The sequence below is a fragment of the Oncorhynchus gorbuscha genome, linkage group LG06, assembly GCF_021184085.1.
Source record: "Oncorhynchus gorbuscha isolate QuinsamMale2020 ecotype Even-year linkage group LG06, OgorEven_v1.0, whole genome shotgun sequence".
Classification (NCBI taxonomy): domain Eukaryota; kingdom Metazoa; phylum Chordata; class Actinopteri; order Salmoniformes; family Salmonidae; genus Oncorhynchus; species Oncorhynchus gorbuscha.
This window is the reverse complement of record NC_060178.1, coordinates 61,039,768-61,059,471: the sequence shown is the minus strand read 5'-3', so window position 1 is coordinate 61,059,471 and position 19,704 is coordinate 61,039,768. Positions and strand designations below refer to the sequence as shown.

General features: G+C 43.8%; 1 protein-coding gene across 2 annotated transcripts in view; it reads right to left on the bottom strand.

Annotated features, from left to right (window-relative positions):
- The window catches only part of LOC124037198 (protein delta homolog 2-like), a 28,887-nt gene extending 14,559 nt beyond the window's left edge, over positions 1–14,328 (bottom strand). The window contains exons 1-2 of one of the 2 annotated variants that reach the window (XM_046351867.1): positions 14,080–14,328; positions 1,410–1,502 (exon numbers count right to left, since the gene is read on the bottom strand). In XM_046351867.1, the coding sequence (XP_046207823.1) occupies positions 1,410–1,488 (79 nt within the window). In that variant the 5' untranslated portion in view covers positions 1,489–1,502; positions 14,080–14,328. Of the gene's footprint in view, positions 1–1,409; positions 1,503–6,129; positions 6,301–14,079 lie in introns of those variants that run through there. The other variant, XM_046351866.1, reaches the window with a different exon arrangement.
- Between the last annotated feature and the right edge of the window lie 5,376 nt (positions 14,329–19,704).

Sequence of the window (19,704 nt, the reverse complement as noted above, 5' to 3'; positions counted from 1 at the left end):
CTGGCTTAAGCAGGGGGACACGTCTGGCACTGCAGGATTTGAGTCCCTGGCGGCGTAGGGTGTTACTGATGGCAGGCTTTGTTACTTTGGTCCCATCTCTCTGCAGGTCATTCACTAGATCCCCCCCCGTGTGGTTCTGGGATTTTTGCTCACTGTTCTTGTGATCATTTGGACCCCACGGAGGTGAGATCTTGCGTGGAGCCCCAGATCGAGGGAGATTATCAGTGGTCTTGTATGTCTTCCATTTCCTAATAATTGCTCCCACAGTTGATTTCTTCAAACCAAGCTGCTTACCTATTGCGGATTCAGTCTTCCCAGCCTGGTGCAGGTCTACAATTTTGTTTCTGGTGTCCTTTGACATCTCTTTGGTCTTGGCCATAGTGGAGTTTGGAGTGTGACTGTTTGAGGTTGTGGACAGGTGTCTTTTATACTGATAACAAGTTCAAACAGGTGCCATTAATACAGGTAACGAATGGAGGACAGAGGAGCCTCTTAAAGAAGAAGTTTCAGGTCTGTGAGAGCCAGAAATCTTGCTTGTTTGTAGGTGACCAAATACTTTTTTTCCACCATAATTTGCAAATAAATTCATTGAAAATCCTACAATGTGATTTTCTGGATTTCTTTTCTCATTTTATCTGTCATAGTTGAAGTGTACCTATGATAAAAATTACAGGCCTCTCTCATCTTTTTAAGTGGGAGAACTTGCACAATTGGTGGCTGACTGTATGGCTATGGTCTATTTGCTTATAGGCCTACTGCAGCTCTGATTGGTTATGGCACTCTGGTCTGTGTAGAATACAGGCCTGAGTTGTGCCTGTCAATGAAATAGAATCCTTCTCCGATGCGTTCTGCCTACAAAATGTTTTCTTGCATAGTTAGTTTTGCATACTACTGGAAGTCTTGCATAGTTCGTTTCGTTTTTGGTATGTTGCATTGAACGTTGATTCAATCACAATTCCCACAGTAAAGTAAAACATTGATATAGTTTTTTTGTGTGTGTGCTTTTTTTTAAATGATTGTGTGTTTTAATATTCAATCTACCTGCAGTGAAGCCGCACAACATTTACATTACATTCAGTCATCTAACAGGCTCCCATCCAGAGAGACCCATAGGAGCAACCAGGGTCAACGTTGAGAGTGTTAACTAACGTGGAAACTCTAAAAAGTTGAGGGAAGTTCAATCTCGTGCTTCTATGCGTGGACTGATATTTCTTCTGCATGGCAGTCGCCAGTGAGCTGCGCCCACGCGCACCTTAATAGGAACATTACATACAATTTAGCTCAGTATTTCAATTACTTATTTCATAGTCATTTTTGCTCATCTTCATCAAGGGTGTCAATCCTTTTCGGAACCCACTGTATGTACTATAGGATGCAGAGCACCGATTGACATGCAGCAAATGCCTTACCTTGACCCTCGCATTGGTGGACAAGCAGTAGTATGCAGCAACTCCAGAGCAGCAGCGTGACTGAGTCTCTCAGAGGCATGGTGCAAAGGGGATCTGAAATGGAGCACAGAAGATTCCTCCTTAGGCTTTAGGAGGTTAACCTTGTGCCGATACACAGGACTCGAATGAAGGGACATCTATCTCTGGCATGACATAAATCTCTACCATAAGGTAGATCTGGGCGATATGGACAAAAATACATATCGCAATAAATTGTCCGAATTGATGCGATAACGATAAATAGAACGATACGTTTACAACATTAATGACAGTTTTTATCCTTTAAACCCACTACTTCTAGTTTGATGGTCGTAGCCATCAATTGTCCCATCAACAATCACCCATATTAGCAAACTTTGTTTCCTTTCAAAGTTCACATTTCTGTAGTGTAGTTCACACTTCTCTAGCATAGGCTACTTATCGTAATGAACGATATCAGCAAAATGCCTGCAAAAAGCGATCAGTATGGTCGGTGTCGGTTTATCGTCCCAACTTTACCATAAGGTAAACATGCTTTGTGGCCACAAAGGGGTCTCCGAAGGTTACAAAACAGGAGTGAGACATTCCGCCGCGGAGGCCTGCAGGTTCATTACATCTTGGCTCATAACTCTTATTCTGCTGTCATCATTTCGATAAAGGACACTTAACCAGGTGTCCCAGTTATAAATCAGCTCAGACATTCAAGGACAAGTTTTGGTCCTGGAGAGAAACCGCTATCAACTCAGAAGAGGGGCTTTGCTTTACTCCGTATCAAAATGAAGCATGCTGTTAGTCAAGAGTTAGTCAGGAGTGCTGAAACACTCCTCCAACTCCTCCAAAGATCAAACTGAAAGAAACCCGATCACCTCGACAGGCAACTGACACTCACTCAATAATTTACAACATTGTGTGAATCTTTAATACTGGACATTTACAACAAGACCACATCACTCCAGTGCCACCTCTCTCTCTCTCAGCGCCACCCAACATACGAATCTACCCACTTACCATTATGTCTTCTTGAGATTATTGCAGTGATACTGCATCCAAGGTTACTGCATAAACCTGCTCCTCCAACCGTGTTGTATCGTTGCTATTAGTTACCTATCTGACATGTGACCGTGTTCTCTTTGCTTACAGCAGTCTGCTAAACCATTTAAATGGCTAGAGTATGCAGTGACTCCGGTATATCACATTTGCATTGCCGCCACACAGCACTTGAACTTACATTTTTGATATCCACTTGGCAGTCAGCCGACTCGACCCTATCCAGGTCCATCTAAATGTCTTATCCAGATGAAGGTGCTGTTCTCACTTTTCTATGCAATGGCAAGTTGACCTTTCCAGCTGTCCCTGGAATGGAGCAAACTAAGAGCAAGGGGTCGGGAGCTATACCTTTCAGGCTTACACTTGGCTGTAGTTTTAGTTGTCATTCTGGGATTCCATTGAATTGCCATTGTGAATGTGGCTGCTGGGCAACAATTGGCCCAGCAGCGGGAACAACTTTCCCTGTTCCCACTATAGCCTAATGGAACTTTGTGAGCTGCTAATGAGAGCCAACATGGGCCCAATTATTTTTTACCCATTTTTCTCCCCAATTTCGTGATATCCAATTGGCAGTTACAGTCTTGCCCACCACTGCAACTCCTGTACGGACTCGGGAAAGGCGAAGGTTGAGAGCCATACTTCCTCTGAAACATGATCCTGCCAAGCCGCACTGCTTCTTGACGCACTGCTCACTTAACCCGGAAGCCAGCCGCACTGTTCACCCGGCCCAACACAGGAGCTGCTAGAGCGCAATGGGACAAGGACATCCCGGCCGGCCAAAACCTCCCCTAACCTGGATGATGCTGGGCCAATTGTGCACCACCTCATGGGTCTCCCGGTCGCGGCTGGCTGCAACACAGCCCGGGACTGAACCCAGGTCTGTAGTGATGCCTCAAGCGCTGCGGTGCAGTGCCTTAGACGGCTGCGCCACTCGGAAGGCCGGGCCCTAATTTGAACTGGAAACCCAAGAGGAGTTTTAATTCCATAATAGGAGGGCTATTTCCCCATGCCACATTAAATAGCCACAGTCCATTGTCTTTGATGCGCTGGATTCCATGTAAATTATCAAGTACGCTGTCTCTTCTGGCTCAAGTCTTGACAAGAATGTGATAAATGTGTTTCCCACACTCACAAAAATCTCACCGACTAAACTAACGATCAAAAGTTTTAGAACACCTACTCTTTCAAGTATTTTTCTGTATTTTGACTATTTTATATATTGTAAAATAATAGTGAAGACATCAAAATGATGAAATAACACATATGGAATCATGTAGTAACCAAAAAAGTGTTAAACAAATAAAATATATTTTATATTTGAGATTCTTCAAAGTTGCCACCTTTTGCATTGATGACAGCTTTGCACACTCTTGGCATTCTCTCAATCAGCTTCACCTGGAATGCTTTTCCAACAGTCTTGAAGAAGTTCCCACATATGCTGAGCACTTGTTGGCTGCTTTTCCTTCACTATGTGGTCAGACTCATCCCAAAACATTTCAATTTGGTTGAGGTTGGGGTATTGTGGAGGCCAGGTCATCTGATGCAGCACTCCATCACTCTCCTTCTTGGTAAAATAGCCCTTACACAGCCTGGAGGTGTGTTGGGTCATTGTCCGGTTGAAAAACAAATTATAGTCTCACTAAGCCCAAACCAGGTGGGATGGCGTATCGCTGCAGAATGCTGTGGTAGCCATGATGGTTAAGTGTGCCTTGAATTCTAAATAAATCACAGGCAGTGTAACTCTAATGAACTTATCCTCTGCAGCAGAGGTAACTCTGGGTCTTCCTTTCTTGTGGCGGTCCTCATGAGAGCCAGTTTCATCATAGCACTTGATGTTTTTTTCAAAGTTCTAGAAATGTTCCGTATTGACCAACCTTCAAGTCTTAAAGTAACAATGGAAATGACAGATTGATGAAATGACAGATTTATCTTTGCTTATTTGAGCTGTTCTGCCATAGTATTGACTTGGTCTTTAGCAAATAGGGCAATCTTCTGTATACCACCCCTACCTTGTCACAACACAACTGATTGGCTCAAACACATTAAGAAGAAAATAAATTCCACAAATTCACTTTTAAGAAGGCACACCTGTTAATTGAAATGCATTCCAGGTGACTACCTCATAAAGCTGGTTGAGAGAATGCCAATAGTGTGCAAAGCAGTCATCAAGGAAAAGGTTGGCTAATATAAAATATATTTTCATTTGTTTAACACTTCTTTGGTTACTACATGATTCTGCATGTGTTATTTCATAGTTTTGATGTCTTCACTATTATTCTACAATGTGGAAAATAGTAAAAAAAATAAAGAAAAACCCTTGAATGAGTAGGTGTTCTAAAACTTTTGACCGGTAGTGTACGTCAAATGTAACATGTACTGGCCTTTCTGACACAACATCTACATCTATGACAATTAGATCCTTCCATCCTTCCATTTCTCACTTGCTCTCCTTTCTGAAGATACATTTGACATGTCCCCTATGTGTTTCCCACAGGGATTTGGATAGGGCCCATCTCTCTCAGTATATTGATAGAGTCTGGCAGAGAGATGTGAGGGTATTTCCTGTGGGCTCACAGCTAGAGCAGGGGACACATTCTAACAGCAGGCAGCACGTCTCAGCCTGGCTCTTCATCAATCAGATACAGGTCCGACTTCAATAGACCTTCCACAAGATTACTCTGTTACCTGCTTGAAGTAGATACTTGAGTGCAGCTATCTTGATTAAGACCTACCTTCTGTCCCCTTTTCTCCTTTGGCTATAACATAAATGTTTTGTGATCAACTGCTGAATTAAATTCTATTTTTCCGATCACAGGAATCCAAAACACTTTACCCGTACTTCACCTCACCCGCTCCTGTTCTCACTATATAGTATTCTTAGGTAAATGTTGCTCTATCGCTGTGGTGACTGTAAATGACTGATTGTCTTTACGGTGCGTCTGTAGGAAATCACCGAGGTGTGAGTTCAGGATCTCCTGTGATATTCTTGTCATCATCCTATTTTTTCTTCACAATTAACCTTTTATTGGAAGTGCTATTTGGGATAGGCTATTTGGAAGTACGTCCTTATGTCACTGAACCACCAATGGAGTGTCTAGGATAAAACATCCAGAAAGAACCTCCCTCACAGTATTCAGAATACTGACTGTAAATCCAACACGGATAATTGTTGACCATATTGCGTACATGGTAAATTGAATCATAACAAGACTATCGAGGTTGATGTTCAAAGGCTAACAGTCATTGACTTCTCCACCACTTTGTGTCGAATTCAATCAAAATTGGCGTCGAATCAAAATAAGGATGTACTTGGTTTTGTTTCATTCAGTCATTGCGATCTTACTTATTACATTACTGTACTTGAAATGTGCGTTTTCCATGTAGATTTGTGGCAAACATGTTTTTAATTCAGTTTTAAGTACAACAAGAAGATTGCAGGCCACAATTTAGCATAAACATAAAATCACCATCTAACCAAGATTAGATAACTCACCAAGGTGCCCACACACATTTTCAAGTACTGTATGCCACAACCCTAATACGCAATTCTGATTGTGGTTTATTTGCTAAACGATACAATATATTGCCTAAAGAAGGTTAAAATTACCTAGAATTGTATAGACACACACACACACACTGTACATATGTTACACACCTGTGCTGAAGGTGGTCACCTCACCACTGAATAAGAGTCCTCGGATAGAGCGAGTAGGTACACGTGCTCTCACAAACAGTAAAAAACACATGTTAGAGCTACACAGACACACGCTCAGGAGCAGGCAGCACTTTCAGGAGCAGGCAGCACGTTCAGGAGCAGGCAGCACGGAGGAGTTTGTTGATCAAAAAGCTTGTCAGAGAAACAAGAGGCAGAATAAAGACAGGCAGGGATCCACCTCCCCACTTATCAGCACAGACCTGCCAAAGACCAACTCTTAAAGAGACAGGCACCATTAATGTCTACATCCATTAGACAGCCATCACGTCTAATAATCACCTTTCTTTCTACTTGACAATGGACTCACAAACATAGATTGAGTGACCGATTTTTGTCGCTGTTTCTCAGAATCTCAACCTCCTAGACTAGAGAAACACATTTGAGATGAGTGTCGAGCAAGCTCCCTTGTGTGTGCTTCTTGGTATTCTGTACCTCCTAGAAATGCGGAGCTAGTCAGTGGATGCCTGTTGCTGTAGCGACAGATCAGGCTCCTGAGGTTGGATGGTTGCTGTGCCCACACGTTCCACTGCAGGTGATAGTAAGAAAAGGATCATTTTTCAGAGGATTATCTCCACAATATCACGACTGTGTGCCTTAGAAAACAGGCACCTACATGCCTGGATGACTGCCTTTGCTGACGTGTGTGTGTGCACGTAGTGTACGTCTACCTTTTGTGTGTGTGTGTGTGTGTGTGTGTGTGTGTGTGTGTGTGTGTGTGTGTGTGTGTGTGTGTGTGTGTGTGTGTGTGTGTGTGTGTGTGTGTGTGTGTGTGTGTGTGTGTGCACGTCGTGTACGTATGCCTGTGTATGTGTGTGCGTGCGTGTGTGTGTGCACGTCGTGTACGTCTGCCTGTGTATGTGTGTGCGTGCGTGTGTGCGTGCACGTAGTGTACGTCTGCTTGTGTTTACTGTAAATGTGTGACTGCCTGTTGACAGTGTGTCTTTGTCCTTGTGTTTTACTGCATATTGCGAAAGAACATTTACCCAAAATATGTATTTTATCTCCCATGTCAATCAGAATTCTGTTGCACCTTTCGTATTAACTTTACTGTCTGGTTTAATCCAGCTAACGACGGCAAATCATTGTTTTTAAGAGACAATGGTTACAGGCACATGTTTTTACAAGTGGCTGTAGTCCCATTTCACTTGTAAGAAGCCCTGAAAGCATGATTCTAAATGAAATAAACCACATTATAAAGCTTTGCCAGTCACCCTGGGTGTGTAGCTTTGCACATCTGCTGTAAATGGAATTTGACTCCTGGAGCCCACAACAGCTCCTGTGACACATCAATGAATTTCATCCACTCAACCTAAACAGCCTCTTCCCACTGGGCAAAAAGTTGTTGAAACAACGTTCTTTCCACGTCATTTCAACCCCCAAAAATCTACGCAATGATGAAAATAAATTGGATTTGTAAAAAATCAACAACTTAAAGGTAATTGTTGTCTTTTTTTCACCCAATTTCTTTACATAAATCCAATGACAACATGACATTTTTTTGTTGTGGAATTCACGTGAGTTGAAAACTCAACCAAATGTAAATCAAAACTAGACGTTGAACTGACATCTGTGCTCAGTGGGTTAGTGCCGTCCTGGCTCCGTCTCCGTGTACAAATAATATCACTCCAAATTCAGATGAATGGAGAAGCGCACTCAACTGTTCTGCTTTCTGCTTCCTGCCTCCGTTGTGTTTATATTGGGATAATGGCATGCCTATTGTTGTACCCATCCGGCCAGGCAATTTGATGTCTACATTTGAGTGACTCTCTTTTCAGACAGCATGATTATGATGCATCTGCTCCACATGAAACACAAAAGTAATTGCATTCACTCTGTAGCTCTCTTCAGAGAGTATATGGCTTCTGTTAGTCTTTTATTCTCTAATAAGCCTGCCAAACCCCCTCAATTCTAAATAGCCACATTTGATGTCAATGACTGCAATTTAGAAAATTGCTAAATGAACACTTGCATGCATTACACACAACAAAAAGAGAGATTACAAAAGTTTGTTGTCATTTGTTTTGTTTTTCTCAGTGTAATGCCTCCAAATGAAAATATGGCCACTTTGTTGTCATTCCTAATCAGCTGAGATAGGAAAACACACGCATTATCTGTGTCCAATATATTGTGCTGTTACCTGCTTTAATTCTGACTGAAATCACATTGTTTTGCCCAAATTTCTGGGGCAAAATGTATCACTGAAAGAAGTACGAACCTTCACGTCATCAAGGGTTACAATGTTAAGACTTGAGCTCCTACTGTCTGTCTGCTTTTCCCATAGTTGTCTTGGAATTACAATTGTTCTCATTCAGACTAGACTGATAGAACACCAGTGGGAAAACTGGAATAGACCTTCACATGCTATTGTCCTGTTGTGTAACTCGACTTCGCCAGAATACTTGACTTTATTGAATACATTTTCCCATATGTTCTTCAGACATGATGAATGATCTTTCTGGTTTACTCTGGCTTTTAAAGTTTTTAACTATCTGCCCAGAGCTATTCCAATCAAGGTGTGCTCTGGTTACACATTGTCAAGCTCAGGAATATGGAAAGAAATTGGTCCGGCCTCTAAATCCTCTAGGCACTACAAAAGCAACAGTAATGTAAAAAAAAATACATTTCATCTCGGTTTTTCACAATTCATTACATTTAATCCTAGTAAAATATCCCTGTCTTAGGTCAGTTAGGATCACCACTTTATTTTAAAAATGGGAAATGTGAGAGAATGATTTATTTCAGCTTTTATTTCTTTCATCACATTCCCAGTGGGTCATAAGTTTACATACACTCATTTAGTATTTGGTAACATTGCCTTTAAATTGTTTAACTTGGGTCAAATGTTTCGGGTAGCCTTCCACAAGCTTCCCACATTAAGTTGGGTGAATTTTGGCCCATTCCTCCTGACAGAGCTGGTGTAACTAAGTCAGGTTTGTAGGCCTCCTTGCTTGCACACGCTTTTTCAGTTCTGCCCACAAATTTTCTATAGGATTGAGGTCAGGGCTTTGTGATGGCCACTCCAATATCTTGGCTTTGTTGTCCTTAAGCCATTTTGCCACAACTTTGGAAGAATGCTTGGGGTCATTGTCCATTTGGAAGACCCATTTGCGACCAAGCTTTAACATCCTGACTGATGTCGTGAGATGTTGCTTCAATATATCCACATAATTTTCCGACCTCATGATGCCATCTATTTTGTGAAGTGCACCAGTCCCTCTTGCAGCAAAGCACCCCTATAACATGATGCTGCCATCCCTCTGCTTCACGGTTGGGATGGTGTTCTTAGGCTTGCAAGCCTCCCCCTTTTTCTTCCAAACATAAGGATGGTCATTATTGCCAAACGTTTCTATTTTTGTTTCATCAGACCAGAGGACATTTCTCCAAAAAGTAAGATCTTGACCCCATTTGCAGTTGCAAACTGTGGTATGACGGTTTTTATGGCGATTTTGGAGCAGTGGCTTCTTCTTTGCTGTGCGGCCTATCAGGTTATGTCGATATAGGACTCATTTTACTGTGGATATAGATACTTTTGTACCAGCTTCCTCCAGCATCTTCACAAGGTCCTTTGCTGTTGCTCATGGATTGATTTGCACTTTTCGCACCAAAGTACTTTCATTTCTAGGAGACAGAACACATCTCCTTCGTGAGCGGTATGATGGCTGCGTGGTCCCATGGTGTTTATCCTTACGTACTATTGTTCGTACAGATGAACGTGGTACTTTCAGGCGTTTGGAAATTTCTCCCAAGGATGAACCAGACTTGTGGAGGTATACAATATTCTTCTGAGGTCTTGGCTGATTTCTTTTCATTTTACAATGACGTCAAGCAAAGAGGCACTGAGTTGGAAGGTAGGCCTTGAAATACATCCACAGGTACACCTCCAATTGACTCAAATGATGTCAATTAGCCTAACAGAAGCTTCAAAAGCCATGACATCATTTTCTGGAATTTTGCAAGCTGTTTAAAGGCACAATCAACTTAGTGTATGTAAACTTCTGACCCACTGGAATTGCGATACAGTGAATTATAAGTGAAATAATCTGTCTGTAAACAACTGTTGGAAAAATTACTTGTATCATGCACAAAGTAGATGTCCTAACCGACTTGCCAAAACTATAGTTTGTTAGCAAGAATTTTTGTGGAGTGGTTGAAAAACAAGTTTTAATGACTCCAACCTAAGTGTTTGTAAACTTCCGACTTCAACTGTATATACTGTACTTTGTGACATGCTCTTGGAGCACTACCATTGGCCCAAGTGCCAATTTCCTCTACAAGGCAGAACATGAAGAGTTTGCCTCTCCTTTGTCATTTCTAACTCCATAGACCTGCCCTGTTACGCACGGGTCTGTTGTGAAAGGTAACTCTACTCAGCTTTATAGTATGAGTCACTGCACTGCCACCTTTTTTTCCTTTATTTTGGATTTGGAGGGAGAATACAGCGTCTGAGGGAGGGAAAGGCTTCTTGCGTGAACTGAATATCTGTCTTTATTGTTTGGGCAGTGTGGCTCATCCTCCTTTCATCAGAACAGGAGTGCCTGGAAAGGCCTCTCACATGCTATGAGCCCTGGAAGCGAATAATCCAGTTACTTGGAACCCCACCAGATCACTGGTTGATCTTCACAGGGGTCAATGGCTGCTATGGCAACAGAGGACCGATGCTGCTAACATTTGGGAGGCAGTGCGAAAGAGAATGGCCTTTCTGGCCATTCTCCACAAGGTACTTCAGCATATTGCCTCATCACAGGGTATGTGGTGCACGATGAGTCATTTTGCTTTCACCTGCTTCATTTTCATAAAGCTGCAATAGTAGTGTCCTACAGACTTGGAGTCTGACATGCAGTCAATGACTGAGCCCGAGAATCCTTTGGGCCTGATATTGCCAATAACAACCCCGAAGTGTGTTACATACTCCCTGCCTTGGGTTCTGTCAGCTCCTACAAATCACTCGGAAGCATCTGTAGAGCAGAGAGATGGGATTGTGTGACGGTGAAGGACGATGGAGGATATCCAGCCCTGCACTGTTTCCGCCAGCAAATAACATGATAGAGCCTTGGCAAATGAGTGTCCCTGGTACAGGATTTCTGTGGATGTGCCCTGTATGTCTACGTTGCTGTTAATTAAAGGACATTAAATCAAAAGCAAGTGGGCTGAAACAAGATCCGTGAGAACAGGAATTGTCCTTACCTCACGTATGCTGTTGACCAGTGGTTACCAACCCGTGGGCGTTTGGCAGGTGGTCTGCATTTCTTTGTTGATCAAATAAATCAACTAAAATCGTCCAACAATAATAACAGTTGGTAGTAGGTATTATAAGGAGTTTTACATATTTTTCACAATGCAAATTGTTTATAATAATCATAAAAATATGCCTTTCATTTGTTACATTCACTGGAAAAATGTACTAAATTTGATCACCAAGATACAGTATTTTATGTTAAAAGAAGACTCCGCGAATGGTGGTCCTCAAAAGAGCTTTTGACGTGATTTGGTTGTCCCTGGAACAGAAAGGGGAACCGCTGCTACGGACAACTATGAAGTGCTTTCTCATAAATACAAACTCTTTCTCTCACCAGCGCAACTCACCAACCCCCAAACAGACACGCGCATGTGTAGGCTACACACACACACCTGCCTACACTAAGCCATGTCGCCCCGACTCCTCGTCTGACTCCAGAGAATGCATTATGAGGGCCAGTGAAAGCAGATTATAGACTCTTGTTGCATTTTTATTAGGAAGTATTTATTAACTGATTTACTGGCCACTGAGGTCCCCTTGTTATGGACACCACATTTGTTTGCCTGTGGCTTTCGATCTGGACAATGAATCCCAAGTGAGCAGAGCAAGTCAGTGAGCTTAAAATATAACTCGACCCCAGGAACCAAAAGCATGTCTCAACAGGGTAAAATACCTGAAACATTAGCATTTTTGCACTTCATGTCCAAATCATCTTCAAGTAACTTAATTTAGTTACACAATCCATTTCTAGATATTTTAGGATGATTTGGACATGAAGCCAAACATGTTAATATACAGTTGAAGTCGGAAGTTTACATACTCCTTAGCCAAATACATTTAAACTGAGTTTTTCATCATTCCTGACATTTAATCCTAGTAAACAATCCCTGTCTTAGGTCAGTTAGGATCACCACTTTATTTTAAGAATGTGAAATGTCAGAATAACAATAGAGATAATTATTTATTTCAGCTTTGATTTATTTCATCACATTCCCAGTGGGTCAGAAGTTTACATACACTCAATTAGTATTTGGTAACATTGCCTTTAAATTGTTTAATTTGGGTCAAACGTTTCGGGTAGCCTTCCACAAGCTTCCCACAATAAGTTGGGTGAATTTTGGCCCATTCCTCCTAACAGAGCTGGTGTAACTGAGTCAGGTTTGTAGGCCTCCTTGCTCGCATGCACTTTTTCAGTTCTGCCCACACATTTTCTATAGGATTGAGGTCAGGGCTTTCTGATGGCCACTCCAATACCTTGACTTTGTTGTCCTTTGTCACAACTTTGGAAGTGTGCTTGGGGTCATTGTCCTTTTGGAAGACCCATTTGCAACCAAGCTTTAACTTCCTGACTGATGTCTTGAGATGTTGCTTCAATATATCCACATAATTTTCCGTCCTCATGATGCCATCTATTTTGTGAAGTGCACCAGTCCCTCCTGCAGCAAAGCATCCCCGCAACATGATGCTGCCACCCCCGTGCTTCACGGTTGGGATGTTGTTCTTCGGCTTGCAAGCATCCCCCTTTTCCCTCCAAACCTAAGGATGGTCATTATGGCCAAACATTTCTATTTTTGTTTCATCAGACCAGAGGACATTTCTCCAAAAAGTACCATCTTTGTCCCCATGTGCAGTTGCAAACCATAGTCTGGCTTTTTTATGGCTGTTTTGGAACAGTGGCTTCTTCCATGCTGAGCGGCCTTTCAGATTATGTGGATATAGGACTCATTTTACTGTTTGATATAGATACCTTTGTACCGGTGTCCTCCAGCATCTTCACAAGGTCCTTTGCTGTTGCTCATGGATTGATTTGCACTTGTCGCACCAAAATGCGTCCATCTCTAGGAGACAGAACGTGTCTCCTTTGTGAGCGGTATGCGTGGTCCCATGGTGTTTATACTTGCATACTATTATTTGTTTTGATGAACGTGGTAGGCCTACAATTTTTTTCCGGAGGTCTTGGCTGATTTCTTTTGATTTTCGCAAGATGTCAAGCAAAGAGGTACTGAGTTTGAAGGTAGGCCTTGAAATACATCCACAGGTACAACTCCAATTGACTCAAATGATGTCAATTAGCCTATCAGAAGCTTCTAAAGCCATGACATCATTTTCTGGAATTTTCCAAGCTGTTTAAAGGCACAGTCAACTTAGTGTATGTAAACTTCTGACCCACTGGAACTTCTGACCCACTGGATAGTGAATTATAAGTGAAATAATCTGTCTGTAAACAATTGTTGGGAAAATGACTTGTGTCATGCACAAAGTAGATGTCCTAACTGACATACCAAAACTATAGTTTTTTAACAAACAATTTGTGGAGTGGTTGAAAAACGAGTTTTAATGACTCTAAAATAAGTGTATGTAAACTTCCGACTTCAACTGTTAGTACCATTGACATGCATTGGAATGTTGTCACAAGTGCTAAAAGGTTAGCATTTAACACAGTGGCCAGGTAATCAAAACTTGGATTGTTGTCATTGTCCATAGACTGCGTACAGAAAACCAATACGCCATTTTGTAATTTGGGTGAACTCTCCCTTTAATATACTTAGCCTGTTGCTCTCAACCTTTTGCCCACAGACACTTTTGCAAGCAAAACACAATGATCTACATTAAATGTGTCTTTGTATTCTATGTGAAATGATTTCAGTTCTTACCTTGTTTGGCAAATACACTCCTCTCAGTCCTTCACTCTGTAATAAAAGTAAAGAAAAGCTCTCCCGTTGAAAAGCTCTTACACTCCAATCTATCAGTCTGGTGGTGGGCTCCTCTCTTGAAGTGTGTCCAGTCCTCACACCCACTGGGCAGCAGCCTCCCTCTGGTGGGTGTTGGGTTATTTTAATGTGTGGTGAGCTGCAGACAGGCTGGAGAAGCCACTGCTCCCCCTCTAGCTGGACGACACGGAGACACACGTCCACCCCACTTCACACCCTCTCTGGCTGCTCCACGCCTCACCCTCTCCTCTGGGTGCAGATCTGACTCTCCAGGCCACACACTCTTTTCACTTCCTCATTGAGCTGAGAGAGAGAGAGAGTGAGGGAGGGTCACAGCTTTCGCCTTTGCCGGCTATCTTGTTTGTGGCCGTGTTAAATGAAGTTCAGATTAGATGGCAGTTCCACACACCTGTGGCTATTTATTGCCCCTCCAAGTGGAAGAAAGTGAGAGGAGAAGGAGAGAGAGAAAACAGACAGCAGCCACCAGCTCTCGGGTCTTTGAACAGAAGTTGTTGGATTGCGCTGATGGAAAGTTTCTGTCCCCGGGGACGGACGATAAGTGCTCACTCACTGACTCCACTATTCGCTCTCCTGTAGCTCACTCACTCACTCACTCACTCACTCACTCACTCACTCACTCACTCACTCACTCACTCACTCACTCACTCACTCACTCACTCACTCACTCACCCACTCTTCCTTTCCAGTGCACAGAGTCCTAAAACTCTTGCCATCCACGTTCTCTGATTAATTCTGTGCCAGACTGCTCTGGCGGCTGTATGGAATATCAGATAGCTAAGCTGGTTGTGTGTATATTATATTGTCCATTAAACACACGGCAAGTGTTTTTCTGTCAGCGTCAAACCACACAGAAACCTTAGTTTAAACCTCTAACATTTTCCAAAGCCAGTGTTCCTTCAAGGAACGGAAAAGGTGCTCAGTATCACCTCAACAGAGAGACTCAAGCTTGTCTTACTGGCCTTGATGTCAGGAATCAATTTTTATTACACGGGTCACTCCCCCAAAAAAAACAGAGGCCCCGAATCCCTCTTAATCTGCCAGACATCTGACTATCCGCTTTGTCCCAATCCCTCTGTAAACCCTCCTGGATAGGTGCAACCACACCACTCTGTTAGCTGAAACCGAATAGACGGAGAGAGAGCAGCTGAACTCACATTCGGTTGCCCCACAGAGCTCAGGTAAGGTCCTCTTCAGAGAGATGCACAGCCTGAAGTAGACACCTGACTGTCTGAAAGACACTTGAGACACAGTGGCCAACCACTTTGATGCAACAAGTCCGAGCGGCCAGTTTTCGTTCTTCTTTGCTCTTTCCAGATATTTGTTTTGAAAGGAGATATCACTCTGGTCATTAACACCCTCCGTCCCCCTGTGTGCTACAAGCAGGGAGCGAGAATTAACGTTCCATTGCTGGGATGCTCCGCTCCTGTCACTTTGAGGTGGGCCGGACGTGCCAGTGTCCCCTTGCTGCATTCTGGCAAATGTGTTGCCCGTCCCCTGCCCGAGGCAGAGGCGGGATGGTGTCCCAGGGGATGTGGCCTGTTTGTTGTAACCTAATCCCAGGGTTCATTGTTACGTTGGCTGAGGAACGCTAAATTTGCTCATGCCCAGTGGTGACTTTGAAATAGCCGCCCATTTAAGGGGGGGTTGAAAGGTAACACATTGAACCAGGCGGTGCAGCTGTGAGATGCTTTCTCCCTTAACCACTTGTAATCTGCACACAATGCGGGGCGCGAGGGGCTATCTGTCAGCATGGAGAGACCTTGATAGCGGAGCTATTGAATGACTCCCGAATATGAGGGGACGTATATCCCCCCCCCCCCCCTGTCTAAAGCCACCTGCCCCAAAACGCTTGTCTGTTTATCTTGGGATGAGAATGGGGCTGAATGGCGGGAGGAGCAAACCACAAACATTCCACACCAGCAGCAGCCTTGACCTGGGAGCAGCTGGGGCTTGGGAACAATATTGCAGGGCCAGCAGGCATCTAACCGCCCTCGATCTCTGGATGGCCGGCAAACATTCTGTTTTTTTTTTAACATGGCATGTTTACATGCCATTGCTGTAGAAACGCAGAATCTCTTGACTGCATGGATTCAACTCAGATATCCAATGAGAACTAAAGTCCTCTTAAGCTCTTGTCCCAAGTGCCTCATGCATTATGTCTTTACAGTTTTCACCATTACCAGTTGGAGGGCTTTTGAAGAGCCTGAGTGTCTTTGGTCTGGGTGTCAGGATGCTTTGCGTGCATGCCTCTCTGTGTGGTACGTTGAGGTTAAAAGGATCGTTTGATATCCACAAGTTCATCTGACTCTTGGGGCGTAGATAAACGGCTTCATTGCCAACATCCCAAACTATCTCTTTAAGAGCAAGGTTGTGTTATGAGGTCCAAGGCCGTGGGAATGCCATTTGAACAATAAGCTGTACGTGTGCAAAATATGGCCTAAGCAAGCTATTTGGATGGTATTTTAAGGAACCGTCTGAGGTAAACACAGTCATATGGCTGGGCTGTTGAGTAAATCCTGGTATCGAAGATGAGGGTGAAGGTTTGCTTGTGTTCAGTGTGTGTGTGTATGAACATGCATAGTTGTATACAGTATGTGTGTGAAAATGAAGGAGGATCATTTGGGGCCCTGAGTGACAGGCCCGAGAGCAGTCGGCGTGGTAACTGGAGACACCGCTCCCCAAACAAGGAGACAAACGGTCTGATCATCGTGTGTTTGACCTCTTCACCTTGACATGCGCCATTCCTCTCCCAGGACAAACAGTGCCTTGCATGATGGCCTCTTAAGATTGCAACAGTTGAGCCCACAACCCTCCCTTGAGACAACAAGACTGAACAGCACTATATCCAATTAATGAAACTGAATCATTAGAACAAACCAGTCTTATCACTCAAGAACCACTCATTCTGATGCTGTGTTTGAAATCATAATGGTCGATCTTGACTTCTCCCGTCTTTTGATTTTCAATGTTCTTCACCTGTCATAAACAGTACTGCGCACACTTGGCTAAGAACTGTCTCACAAGTACCTCAAACAGCAATAAACTATGGTATGTAAAACACAGATTGCCAGCCTTTTGTTTGGAAAACACTTCACTTTCACTGTTCTCTGATACTGCTATTTCTCCCCTAGGGCTGTATAATGACTAAAGAGTGAATAACATCAACTTTCAATGCAGTCTTCAGCCATGATCAAATATGTACGACTTATGTACGCTGGACAGATAGCCACTAGGGCAGTGCACAGTGGGAGTAATGTATACACACACAGAAGAGCAGACTGCACCCTGTTGGCATCTACTATAAGGGGTCTGGAGTTGACACCCGATCCACCCCCAACGCCACAATGAGCACACGCCAAGCTGCATTATTAATACCTGCCCAAGAGGTGATAAGAAAAGTGCTTCATGGAATAAAACCAATAAGCCGGTTTGTACGGTGCTAAGCGGGTGTGTGGGAGAGAACTCTATGTTTTATCTGGATTAGAAAACACCATGCTGGGTCTCCCGGGTGACGCAGTGGTCTAGGGCACTGCATTGCATTGCCAGAGACTGGGTTCGAGCCCAGGCTCTGTCGCAGCTGGCCGCGACCGGGAGGTCCGTGGGGCGACGCACAATTGGCCTAGCGTCGTCCGGGTTAGGGAGGGTTTGGCCGGTAGGGATATCCTTGTCTCATCGTGCACCAGCGACTCCTGTGGCGGGCCAGGCGCAGTGCGTGCTAACCAGGTCGCCAGGTGCACGGGGTTTCCTCTGACACATTGGTGCAGCTGGCTTACAGGTTGGATGCGCGCTGTGTTAAAGAAGCAGTGCGGCTCGGTTGGGTTGTGTTTCAGAGGACGCGTGGCTTTCGACCTTCGTCTCTCCCGAGCCCTTACGGGAGTTGTAGCGATGGGACAAGATAGTAACTACTAACAATTGGATACCACGAAATTGGGGAGAAAATGGGGTAAAAGAAATGTTTTAAAGAATAAATTAAATGCCATGCTGTGTTACTGCTGGTGCAAACAGGAGGAGCAACAGGACCTCCTTGCTCCCCAGCGGGTTAGAGGTCTTTCTACATTCAATGTGTGTCTCAATTACGCATAATCCAAATGAAATGAGATGGGTGCTGAGACAACCGGGACAGGATTGCATTATGCCAATATCAACTGTATTTAAATGGAGACTATATATACTGGTTTGCAAATTGAGCAGAGTGTTAACGTTATTGTGCGTCCATAATATTATTGTGCGTCCAAAGTCGTTTAATTTCTTGGATACATTTTAAAATGACCTTGGCTACTATTATTAATATTAAGGCATTGTTAAAGGATACACAGAATAGGTATTTCAGAACTTGCTTATTAAGGGGAAATGTCTGTGATGCTCCCACCAGGCTGATCACTCATGCAGGGCAACAGTTTTTTCAACTGTGTTCTATGACCACTAGCGATTATTAACATAATTGCAATGGTGTGCAATTACTAAGAATTGTTTCACCAAAGATGCACACAGCTCCTTCCAGACCATTCAGGCATCACAGAGACCAGAGAGGCTAAGAGAGAACACTGCAGGTTAGGGACCCATTTCCATTCATTAATTGTCCTCCTTACAGAGAGGCTAACTGTTTCTACGAAGGAAATTAATTGATAATAGACTGGCCTTGAGCATGATGCAGTGAGTTCATTGCTGAGCTGTCAAATGTCAGTTGTGCAGAGGTGAGGACGGAGTCAGGCGCAGGACACAGAACTGAGTAAAATAACGTACTTTACTCTGAAAAATAAACAGCCAATAAATCCACGCAGGGATAACAAGCCCTAACACAAAAGACTAACACAAAACCAGGAACAATCACTCAAAAAAACATAATGAGAACCAGAGGGTTATATAGGGAAATAATAATTATGTAATGGGAACCAGGTGTGTACAATCAAGACAGAACAAATGGAAAAATAAGCATGGATCGGTGGCAGCTACCGTACCCCTCCAACTTCATGAGGCACTGAAGGCCCCTCGCCCGTCGCCTTGAGTCCATAATGGCTCGCACAGTATACGCCGGGGCCCCCTCGATGTCCAGAGGGGGCAGAGGAACCTCCCACACCTCAGACTGCTGGAGCGGACCAGCCACCACAGGCCTGAGGAGAGACACATGGAACGAGGAGTTAATACGATAATCAGGGGGAAGCTGTAACCTGTAACATACCTCGTTCAGTCTCCTCAGGACTTTAAATAGCCCCACAAACCGCAGACCCAGCTTCCGGTGCATACACCGGGGCCTCACTGCGGTGGCGGTCGGCGCTCGCCTTCTGTCGCCTGATGGCCCGTTGCATGCCTACATGGGCAGCGTCCCAAGTTTCCTCCGAGCGCCGAAACCATTCATCCACCGCAGGTGCCTCGATCTGGCTCTGATGCCACGGTGCCAGAACCGGCTGATAACCTAGTACACACTGAAACGGAGACAGGTTAGTGGAGGAGTGGCGGTGGGAGTTCTGGGCCATCTCTTTCCAGGGGATGAAAGCCAACTACTCCCCCAGGCCGGTCCTGGCAATAAGACCGCAGAAACCTACCCAC